We start from the raw sequence: 11,880 nt of genomic DNA on the forward strand, positions 1-11,880 counted from the left end.
AGGGAGAACAACTTTCTCTGCTCCTGCTGTAAATGCCTCCACAGTTTAGAACACAGCAGATTCGCTTTTCACTCAAGGAAAGTTTAACTGGGCCAAATGAATATATCACAGCATTTCATTTATCGCTGTATAAATGTCAGCTCAAAACGACTTAAAGACTTAAAGATTTAATTATACTTTATCAGTGAGGTCCACAGTATTGAATGGCAAATTAATTCTTCCCAATGGGAACTCTTAGGTTTTTATTGCCACCACACAACCAGAATTAAATCAATCAAACTTAAAGTTGAAGTTCTTAATATTAATAATTGCCACTTTGTCACCATTATTTTTTGTTAAGTAGACATTTGCCACATGTTCTGAGTTGGACGGGCCTGTAGAATCTGATCCAGTGGATTTCCTGCTGTCAGTAACCTGCGTTTTGCTGCTTTCAGTTCTGGCAGGCAGACTGTGCAACACGGAGAGTTTGATGGAGGACCTGATGGGGCAGATCTCAGGTCAGGCTGCTCCTCACACTCTTTGTAGTCTGCTTCATTCTTAGATTCAGTGGGACTTTCTGAACGTTTCATCACACAGAGCTCAGGGTGTTTGTGGATCTAGAAAACGTCGCTAGTCTGCATGTTTTCCTGAAGTCGTCTCAGTTTTGTCGCAGGAGTCTTTAATAATAAACTTCAGCTCAAAGTAAATTCTGAAGCCAAGTTCGATTTAGCAAAGGTTGTTTGAGCTCAATCTCAAACTAACAGCTGCAGGAACTACAGTAAAAGTATTCACACCCTCTGAGGTTTTTCACACTGCAGCCACGAGCTTCACTGTATTTCATCAGTGATGCTCTGAGTCTCTCTGCCAGCTTTAATCACCAGACTGAACGTTTGTTCGTTTTTCTTTGCAGAACGGATCAAGCTCGGTCAGTTTGGACGGACGGCGTCTGTGAACATCAGTTTTTACATTTTGTTACAGATTCTCAGTTGGATTTAAGTTTGAACTTTGACTAGGCCATTTTAGCATGTCAGTATTCTTTGATCAGACTCAAAGAATGCCACGTCTACTTTCTTATTTGTGAAGAAAATGTGAAAACTGTTTTTCTGTCACTTCACCAACTTTTATGAGCGACTTTGTGTTCGTCTATCACACAGGTGTCAAACTCCAGGCCTTGAGGGCCGCTGTCCTGCAGTTTTTAGATGTGCCACAAGTACAAAACACTGGAATGAAATGGCTTAATTACCTCCTGCTTGTGTAGATCAGTTCTCCAGAGCCTTAATGACCTAATTATTCTATTCAGGTGTGGTGCAGCAGAGGCACATCTAAAAGTTGCAGGACTGTGGCCCTTGAGGACTGGAGTTCGACACCCCTGGTCTATCACATGAAATCCCAGGAAAATGTATTGAAGCTCATGACTGTAATGTGACAAAGTGTGAAAAGTGGAGCGTTTTATCATTGCGCTGTAACAGTTTGAATGGTCAGCAAGAGTAGAAAAGGAAAGCGTCTGGTCAGGAGTCACTACAAGCTTTTGTGTTGAAATGAAAAACATTGGTCAGGTTTCCTTCTCTCCCAGAAATCCAGGCCTGCAACACTTCAGCTGGGATGGATTCTGAAGTTCTGGTGCTGGACAGTCACCTGAACATCCACCTGGACCTGCTGAAGGCTGACATTGAAGGTAACTGTCAGCCTTCTGGGTCCAACATGTTGGAAGACATTATACTAAGAGCAGTAATGTACAGACTCAGATCAGCAGGTAAAGCTGCTGCAGCTGTTAGCAACACATGAACACAGCAGCAGCAGCAATGAGCTCATAGTTACATCACATCCATGTTTCTGCAGTAAAGATCTGCCACCTTTTATTATTCAAAGCTCAACCACCTGTAGTGGGAAACTGGCGTGTAGCTGAGACTGTGATGAAAACTTCAGACGATCCTGGAAGGCTAACATGCTAGCCAGAGCTATGCTACTGACCTCTCGACCAGTGGTCCCCAACCACCGGTCCGCAGACCGGTACCGGTCGTTTGGTACCAGGCCGCGCAAGAAATAATGAACTACTTCCGGATCTTTTATTTTGAAAATCCTAAACCTGATTTTACCGGTTATGTCTTGCGCGTCAAAATTGAGCCAACTTGCAGCAGAATGAGTAACAAAACAGCTGCGCACGCGCCCCCCAAACAGCATCGGACTCGTTACTAACGGCAGGCGGACCCCCCTCCCTCCGGTCCGCAGCACCAGTCCGCGCGACCAAACAGGTTGGGGACCGCTGCTCTAGACGACCTTTGACCCATTCCGGTTAAAAATCCAACATGCTTACAATAATTCAACTAGAACTGAATTGTTTGATTCATAATTAATTTTATTTGTGAAAACTAAAAAAATAACAACAACAAAAAACAGATGCAAGGGCTTTTACTAATATTTTAAAATAAGACAAAACTAACTGAAAAGTAACTTTTTAGTAATATAAATACATTTGTTTTTAGTCAAAAAATTCTTGAATATAAATTAAAACATACTAGCTCCTCAGGTTGATGGTTTCACTTATAACAAGACATTTCTTCTGTTTAAACCAAGTTTAAATCTCCCAGTGGAACTAGTACTTTAAAAATCTATATCTAAGAGATATTGATGTACTGTCTGCTTTACTGGTTATTAGAAAAAGTTAGATGTTTTATCTGACTCTCTTCCTTTCCAGGTCAGATTCATGAGTTGGAAAACAAACTGACTGCCAGTCATGTGCGCCTGGAAGGCCTGAGTGCTGCTGCTGGTTAGACCATTCAACAACCAGTCACACGTTCAGATTCTTTTATTCTGCCCATTAACACCGAACTGAACTGTTTGCTGCAGAGCATCGCCTGAACGAAGCTGAAAGACAACAGGATGAACTCAGGAACCACAAGACAGGTGAGCTGCACTTTGACCCATGTGAAGGCAGATGGGGCCCTAGAGGACCCGACCCACTGACCCAACATACAGAACATTACAGTAATCCACCCTGGGTTACTGCTGCCTTCAAAGATCAGGTTTTATTTTTGCGAGCTGCTGCAGTGGAAAAAACTCGATTGAACTGATCTGCCAGTGGAGTTTGAGATCTGTGTCTGACGTTTGTAGTTAGTTAGTCAGTTAGTTAAATGAATTAAATAATGATGTTAGTAGTTTTGATTATAGCCATAGATGTTCTTCAGGATTGAGTTTTTTTTAAAACCTGAAACAGGCGCAAAACGTCCGTAAGTTAAATAAAGGAAAGCAGTAATCAGGCTGGCTTTGGTTGATGATGTGCATTGGTTTAGATGTAAGAAGAACATTTCAGGAAAGTATCTGTTTTAAAAGGAGGTTAATAAACTCTAGAATAAAGAAAAGTGAGTCAACAAAAGAGTCCAGTGGCAGCAATCTCCTGTGACGCTTCAAGGTCCAACGGCCTCGACAACGAAGAGACAAAAAGGAAACTATTTTTATTGTTGTTTTTTTTAGAGGTGGAGAGCAGACTGAGGTCCAGAGAAAAACAACTGGAAGATCAGAAGACCTTAAACACACGTATGACGTTTACTTTATTGAAAATGAAACTTATTTTAAAAACAAGTTGAAACATTAAATATATAAGAAAAGGCTAATCTGTTCTGTAGACATGGAGACCAGACTGAGATCTACTGAGGAACAACTGGACCAGTCAAAGAATCAGTCTGCAGGTACCATCATCAGGTCTTGTGTTTGGTTCTGTTCATCCTCAGTGAAATCATGAAATGAATGAATGAATGAATCCTGTTTAGTTCTGGAGGTCAGACTGAGAGTCAGTGAGAGACGACTGGAGGAGCAGGAAACAGGAAGCTCAGGTAACGTGAAACTTTTCTGTCGCTCATTTCAAACATAAATGACTGACTGCTGCTTCGTTCAGCTGACATCCTGGTCCAACTGAAATCCACCGAAGCTCAGCTGGTCCAGTTAAAGAACCACACAGCAGGTACTATCGTTAGTGCTTTAAATAAGTTTTGTATGATCGTTAATAATCATTATGAGTCATTTATTATGTCCTGCTCAGTTCTGGAGGTCAGACTGAGAGTCAGTGAGAAGATCCTGGAAGACCTGAAGAACGAAAACTCAGGTAACTGGATATTTACAACCATACGCTCTGACGTTTTATTAAGAATCCAACAAATGAATGGGATATTGATCAGACTGAGAGAGAACGGTTGACTGTCCCCTTTGTCAGATTAATGTCGGAAATCAAAATGCCCCAAATGACCTGAATGAAGCAAAAGTATCTGTACGCTTTTTGATAAATCTGCCAACATAAAAACAAATCTTACCATCGTTCCCCTGATGGAAGGAAATGTCAGATGATCTACTTTTATTTATCATGTCATGTTTGTGAGGTTTACATGGATTGGGATTCACAGAAACATTCAATCTGATTATGATTCAGAAGGCTCCGATGTGATAGATTATAAAATAATTATTGATGTAACATCGTCCTCCACCCACATTAACCGCCAACTAAAGACCAAAACATCACAATTATTTTCTTAGTTTTGCAAATCAGACTGAGGGTCATGGAGAGACACGCGTGTGAAGCTGAACATTTACCTTTAAATGTTTTATTTACAGAATGTAAAACTCAGATCAAGAGAACAGAGAAGAGCAGAAACACCGGAAAACTCCCAGATTATTAACTGTCTCAGATTCCTAACATATCCTAAACATAGTTAGAAATCTGTAAATTTGATTGAAAGAAACTAAATGATCCAATAATGGCTCCTTGAGGAACTCCCTGCTGATGGTTTGTGTTCAGAGTTGGTGAGTAAACTGAGAGCCAGAGAGACGCAGCTGGAGGACCAGAAGACAACAAACATAAGTACTAGTAGATGCTTACTGAAATATTGGCAAATTAATCTGTTTCTTAAAAATGAATAAAATTGTTAAATCAAAAATCTGATCTGTAGACATGGAGACCAGACTGAGATCTACTGAGGAACACCTGGACCAATTAAAGAATCAGTCTGCAGGTACCATCATCAGGTCTTGTGTTTGGTTCTGTTCATCCTCAGTGAAATCATGAAATGAATGAATGAATGAATCCTGTTTAGTTCTGGAGGTCAGACTGAGAGTCAGTGAGAGACGACTGGAGGAGCAGGAAACAGGAAGCTCAGGTAACATGTTTTATGTCTTCTTCCTGTTCATATAAATTTGAAATAATAATAATTATTTAGCTGTAGCTCTTACAATTGTAGATAAAAATGATAAAGGTACATATTTCTGAAAAGTGAGCCAGGTCTTGACACAAGTTTGACTGTAGAATAAAACTGATTGATCCAACAGTGGCTCCTGGAGGAACTCCTTCCTAACAGTCAGTTTTCTGTCTAGAGGTGGAGAGCAGACTGAGGTCCAGAGAAAAACAGCTGGAAGATCAGAAGACAACAATCACTGGTACCACAGGACACTGAGCCACCTGAAGCACAATAAACATGGAAATGAAGTTGACATATTAAATCCATGAGTAAAATCTGATCTGTTCTGTAGACATGGAGACCAGACTGAGTTCTACTGAGGAACAAGTGGAGCAATTAAAGAATCAGTCTGCAGGTACCATCATCAGGACGCTGAGTGAAATAATGACAAATGAAGATCATTAAAAGAAGCTTCATTAGTAAAAGCTGATTTGTTAAGCAGACATGGAGGTCCGACTTGGATCAACTGAGGCACAGCTGGAGCAGCTGGAGAATCACACAGCAGGTACCATCATCATCATCATCATCATCATCATCATCATCATCATCAGGGACTGAATTCATAGAGCACTTCTCTAGTTAATGGCAGCAGTTTCTCCTTTAGTGGCTCCATCTAGAGGAGAAAGTCATTCAGTTCCAGTGCTAAATGTTCATTAGAATTTAAAGTTTGCTGATCTTTTAGGATGCGCTCTTGCATTGTTTGTTGCCATTACCATTATATTCCTTAAAAATGGTCTCAAAACAACAATATTATAGGTTATTGTCATAACTTCTGGGACTATTTGTCATCCAATAAAATGTATTATCGTGACAGGCCTCCTGACAGTTAATCACAGTTAAAGCTCAGCCAATAGCAGCTAAGGAGACAGACAGGTCAAACAGAGACAGACAGGTCAAACAGAGACAGACAGGTCAAACAGAGACAGACAGGTCAACTACATCAGCCCCCTTTCCCTCCGATTGAGCTCCTCAACTATCTTCTTAGTCACTCTAATTTTATTTTCAGTCCAGTTCTCCCAGATGGAGTCCAGACTAACTGATGGACTGAATAGAACAACAGGTCAGTCACATTTTTTACTAATCATTTGGTTTCAAATCATTCATTTCTCTCTCTGGTTGCTAACAGCATGCTAACACAACTGCATCCACTTGTTCCTTTAGATGAAGAATTAATTCACTCTGGCAGTTCAGTTCAGTGATGATCAGTTGAAATATTAATACAAAATAAAATTGAAAGGTACACAAACAAACAAATAGAGGTGTCAAGGTTACAATATGAAATTAGTTATAGGTCTCCATTTTGTTTCTAAGGTCTCCATCTTGAGTTGTAGTCTTGAGGTTGTTTTTTCCATAGTGTAAACTTTTCTAATTCTATCTCTCCACTGTGTAATACTGGGAGGCCGTGGCCTCAACCAATCAGATGTTATACATTTCTTCGCAATCAGAAGCAAAACTCTGATCAAGTATTCGTTTTTGTCGATCATGTCTGAGGTAACTATTCCTAAAATATAAACAGATGCATCCAGATCTAAATAAATACCTAAAATATTTTTTTACATCTGTTTGCTCCTCTTTCCAAAACTCGAAGAAATATACATGTTTTAATGGAAACTTTGTAGTCTTCTAAATAAAACAGGATGATCCAAAAAGGCTCCTTGTGTTCAGAGTTGGTGAGCAGACTGAGAACCGGTGAGAAACAACTGAAAGAGCTGAAGTTTAGTAACTCAAGTAAGGTGCTACTGAGTTCTGCTGAAGGCAAATAAAAATGTCATTGTGTTAAATCCATGAATAAAATCTGATCTGTTCTGTAGACATGGAGACCAGACTGAGATCTACTGAGGAACAACTGGACCAATTAAAGAATCAGTCTGCAGGTACCATCATCAGGTCTTGGGTTTGGTTCTGTTCATCCTCAGTGAAATCATGAAATGAATGAATGAATGAAACCTGTTTAGTTCTGGAGGTCAGACTGAGAGTCAGTGAGAGACGACTGGAGGAGCAGGAAACAGGAAGCTCAGGTAACAACTAGACTGGTAACATGTTTTTATGTCTTGTTCATGTTCAAATAAATTTGAAATAAAAATCACTCATAAGTAACTTTGCCAAGCGTAAATAAAGTTTTTAAATTCACATATTTCTGAAAAGTCTGACCAGAAATGGCTCCTGGAGGAACTGCTTCCTAACAGTCAGTTTTCTGTCTAGAGGTGGAGAGCAGACTGAGGTCCAGAGAAAAACAACTGGAAGATCAGAAGACATTAAACACATGTATGATGTTTACTTTATTAAAAATGAAACTTATTTTAAAAACAAGTTGAAAAATTAAATATATAAGAAAAGGCTAATCTGTTCTGTAGACATGGAGACCAGACTGAGATCTACTGAGGAACAACTGGACCAGTCAAAGAATCAGTCTGCAGGTACCATCATCAGGTCTTGTGTTTGGTTCTGTTCTTCCTCAGTGAAATCATGAAATGAATGAATGAATGAAACCTGTTTAGTTCTGGAGGTCAGACTGAGAGTCAGTGAGAGACGACTGGAGGAGCAGGAAACAGGAAGCTCAGGTAACGTGAAACTTTTACATCGACTGAACATTTTGTAATAACTTGTCATAACTAGAGCAGGTATGTTTTACCATCTGAACCAAGGAAACAAAACGTCTTGCTCCAGATCGGTTGTCTCAACATGTAAATGTTGTAGAAATCCTCCAGTCCAAACTGTCTGGTTGATGTAAAAATGACTCTTTTGTTTTTTGGCTTATCAGTTATTCTATAATGTTTCTAACAAACTTGTTAAAATAGATGATTAAAGCTGATGAGTTTAGTTTTAAATCAATATTATTGCATAACAATAATACTGAGTGGCTTTGCTACTAGCAGTTACATGGTTCATCTATTCTGATGCTTTAAATTATGTTTATTTCAACTCCATGTGTGATTTTCAGCTCAGTTCTCCTGGATGGAGTCCAGGCTGACGGATGAACAGCGCAGAACTGCAGGTCAATCACATTATCACAAGTCATTTGATTAATAAATCATTTCAATTGCTGTTTTTTAAAAAAAATTATCTTTGGGCTTTAAGTCACAGAAGTTTGCAGATTTATATTTCTTAGTTATTTTCATTTTAAGACATTTGAGAAAACATTCTGTGGACTGATGAGACAAAGGTGGGACGTTTTTGAAGGTCTGTGTCCAGGAATCCTTAAAACGTATTTAAAAAGTCTCAAATTCAAGTATCTAAAATTCAGGCAATACATTTATTTTTAAAAAGTAAGTTTAATACGTTAACCACAGGTCTTAAATTTTGTCATGACACGAACATTTAATGGTTTATATTCTTTGTATTTTTTTTCCCGTGGGACTTTTCTATCAGGCAAAAGTTTGAGTCGCACTCAGATATCTTCTTTGAGTCTACTGATAGTTAACCGCTAACTTGCCTTGCTAGCCAGTTAGCTTTTTTGCATCTATCATGGATAAGTGCAAACTTATCAGCAGTTGGTTGGCTGGATGAAGTTCTGTGGAGATCCAGGTCTTAAATTTCATTCATAATGGTCTTTAAAAGTCTTAAATTTGACTTGGTAAAACCTGGAGAAACCCAGTGTTTAGAATATTAACGGGTTGAAAAATGAGACTGGTGTGATTCTAAACATTATTACACTTTTTAATGAGTGAGATTATAGTAATATTGATTTATAATAAATTATTTTTCAGAGTTTGAAACCCAGCTGTCAGCTGTGACTTTCAGACTGAACGTGACTAAGGAGCTTCTGGATGATCTGAAGAAACAAAGTCTAGGTGACGGATAATTACAGATGTTTTTTTTAGCAGTTTTTTTTATGCCCATTGTGCCTGGATGAACAGTTTTGTGTTTTATATGTCAGCTGGAGCAGCTGAACTGGCTTCACTTTCAGAGAGACTGACCGCAGCTCAGGGGAACACAGAAGGTAAATTCTCCTGAGACATTCTGGGCGCCTGACATTCAGAAACAATGAAAAAATAATGAAGATGTTTCATCTAAGCTACCGATCAGACTGAAGACAGAACGATTAAACTCTTCAGCTCTGACGACATCACAGAACCAAACATGGAGAAGCAGCATTCAGCTTCTAAGCACCTCAAATCTGGGACAAACTTCCAGAAAACTGAAAACTAGCTGAAACACCGAGTTCCTTTAAATCCGGGCTAAAAACGTACCAGTTTAGAGCTGAACCATTTGAACTGTAATAACTGGAATATCGACCGACCAACAAACCAACAACATGACAAAATGTAAAATCTGCTATTGGTTTTCACAACTCCTGACAATATGGTGTTTATGATGTGAAGCACTTGAACGGCCATGTTGTTTGACATGTGCTGTACAAATAAACTTGATTGATCGATTGATCACTGAGGCTCCAACATGTTTCTTCCAGATGAGGTGAAGGTGGCTTTTTCAGCCGGTCTGACTGATTCAGGAATAGTCGGTCCATTTGATGAAGAAACTACTCTGATCTTCTCCAAAACCATCACCAACGTTGGCCGAGGATACAACAGCTCTGCAGGTAGCAGGAGGGCCGTCTCTGTAAACGCTCTGTCTGTCTGTCTGTCTGGCTGCAGGGCAGTGAACTGATGAATGAATGTTGCTGCTGCTGCAGGTGTTTTCACCGCTCCAGTCACGGGACTTTATTTCTTCAGCTTCACGGCTGCAGATTACTTGAAGGGTTACATGGGCCTGTACCTGTACAGGAACGAGCAGCAAGTCACCTTCAGCCTGGACCTGAATGACCATGGAGGATACGCCTCCATGACCAGTGCAGTGGCTCTGCAGCTGGATCGGGGCGATCGGGTTCGCCTCGCTCTGCCAGCCAGCTATCGGCTCTATGACGACTCCAGAAACTTCAGCGTGTTCTCAGGTTTCCTGCTGTTCCCGGTCTGACCTGGCTACGTCAGGAGCAACATGGAGTCTTCACTCAGACTGAAATAAAAGTAAATTTTTTGGTCAGTGGAAAGGATTCTGTGGTTCCATTTTGAACAAACTCAACTCTAACTATCTTGACGAGTATAAGTACACATTTCATTCAGGTTGGGTATGTGTATTTTTTTGTGGTCTGTCTCTTGTCTATGCTGTGTATGATCTGTTCCCAACCTGTATGTCTGTCCATACAGGTTGGGAACAGATCCGGTTATAGTTGGATCAAACCTGGGGAACAATTAAAGAAGTGGAATATCACATCTATCTCCCTCAAATCAACAGAAAAATCAAGTTGTTAGGAGATAAAATGTCAAAAAAAATAAAAAAAATATGACAGCATTTGATTCTGACATTTTAATAAAGTCACCTTAGCGCTGGGTTGGACTCTCTAGTCCAGTACTTGACTGGTTTGAATCTTACCTGTTAACCTCTTTATGTCAACAGATAATGTCTCATGGCAAAGGACAGGAAATCATATGGGGACCTTAAGGTTCAATCTTGGGACCCCTACTATTTATTATCTATATGCTCCAGCTAGCTCAAACACAAGTAACCATAACTAGGCAGATGATCCACAGCTCTCCATTATGATGTCACCAGGTGACTCTAAACCAGGGTGCTCCAGTCCAGTCCTGGAGAGCTGCCGTCCTACAACGTTTAGATGCAGCCTTACTCCAACAGACCAGGATCAGCTCTGAACAGGCCTGCTAACGAGCCATTCATTTGATTCAGGTGTGTTGGAGCAGGGATCCATCTGAAAGTTGCAGGACTGTTGCTCTGGAGGACTGGACTTGAGGACCCCTCAAAGCCCAACCAATCACTGAACAGATGCTTAGAGCAAATCAATGGTTTGTTTTCCATTGACATTGTTTTTCTTCCTTAATAACAAAAAACACCTTCATTTAAAACTGCATTTTGTTTATTTGTATTGTCTTGATGGGTTGCACAGTGTTACAGTTGGTAGCATTGATGCCTTCTAGCAAGAAGGTCCTGGGTTCGATTCCCGGCCCGGGGTCTTTCTGCACGGAGTTTGCATGTTCTCCCTGTGCATGGTGGGTTTTCTCTGGGTTCTCCGACTTCCTCCCACAGTCCAAAAACATGACTGCCAGGTTAATTGGTCTCTCTAAATTCTCCTTAGGTGTGAGTGTGTGTGAATGTATTGGGATGGATAGATAGTTAGATAGATAGATATGGATGGATAATTTTTTTTGTACATTTATGTTAGTCGCCATATAGAGACATAATAAAATTCAGCTGCTTTGACTCGCCAGTAAGCGCTTTGCTCTCCTCCCACAGAGCCTCCTTCTCAGTTTTTTGCCGGGTGACTGTTAAGGAGTTTGTCCATGGACAAAGAAGCAAATAGGATGGGGCGTGCTGTGGTGGCGCAGGTTCGACTCCCGGTCCCGACGACCTTTGCCGCATGTCCTCCTCCTCTCCTCACCTTCCTTCCTGTCTGCCTACTGTGGAAAAAATACGAGCCACTGGCGCCGCAAAAACTCTTCGGAGGAAAAAAAAGAAGGAATAAAAAAAAGAAGCAAATAGGAGCTTTGCTACTTTTTTTACAGCAAAATTAATAAACAAAGAAAGAAACAAAAGTTGTTCAATTATTTTTGCTTGATTTGAGAAATATGCACAATTTGATGAATCCCATTTTTTTTTATTGTGAAACCAACTTTTTTTTATTCCAGTTTAACGGTAAAGTTAAATCTTATTTTAATAATAAAAAACA

General features: G+C 40.0%; 1 protein-coding gene across 2 annotated transcripts; it reads left to right on the forward strand.

The window, feature by feature from the left end:
* Positions 1–1,326: 1,326 nt before the first annotated feature.
* On the forward strand, positions 1,327–11,510 carry LOC102220960 (myosin-2 heavy chain, non muscle-like). Of its 2 annotated transcripts, XM_023352332.1 has the most exons (27): positions 1,327–1,654; positions 2,675–2,746; positions 2,827–2,883; positions 3,451–3,513; positions 3,603–3,665; positions 3,747–3,809; positions 3,872–3,937; positions 4,016–4,078; positions 4,766–4,828; positions 4,917–4,979; positions 5,061–5,123; positions 5,338–5,400; positions 5,494–5,556; positions 5,644–5,706; positions 6,208–6,261; positions 6,867–6,929; positions 7,013–7,075; positions 7,157–7,219; positions 7,404–7,466; positions 7,556–7,618; positions 7,700–7,762; positions 8,143–8,196; positions 8,909–8,992; positions 9,079–9,141; positions 9,613–9,741; positions 9,835–10,177; positions 11,448–11,510. In XM_023352332.1, exons 1-26 carry the CDS (start codon positions 1,582–1,584, stop codon positions 10,113–10,115), a joined length of 1,941 nt encoding a protein of 646 aa, XP_023208100.1. In that variant the 5' UTR covers positions 1,327–1,581; the 3' UTR covers positions 10,116–10,177; positions 11,448–11,510. The 2 variants fall into 2 exon arrangements, with proteins under 2 accessions (XP_023208100.1, XP_023208101.1); XM_023352333.1 differs by lacking the exons at positions 3,872–3,937; positions 4,016–4,078; positions 4,766–4,828; positions 4,917–4,979; positions 5,061–5,123.
* Positions 11,511–11,880: the final 370 nt, after the last annotated feature.

This window comes from Xiphophorus maculatus, chromosome 19 (assembly GCF_002775205.1).
Source record: "Xiphophorus maculatus strain JP 163 A chromosome 19, X_maculatus-5.0-male, whole genome shotgun sequence".
NCBI lineage: Eukaryota > Metazoa > Chordata > Actinopteri > Cyprinodontiformes > Poeciliidae > Xiphophorus > Xiphophorus maculatus.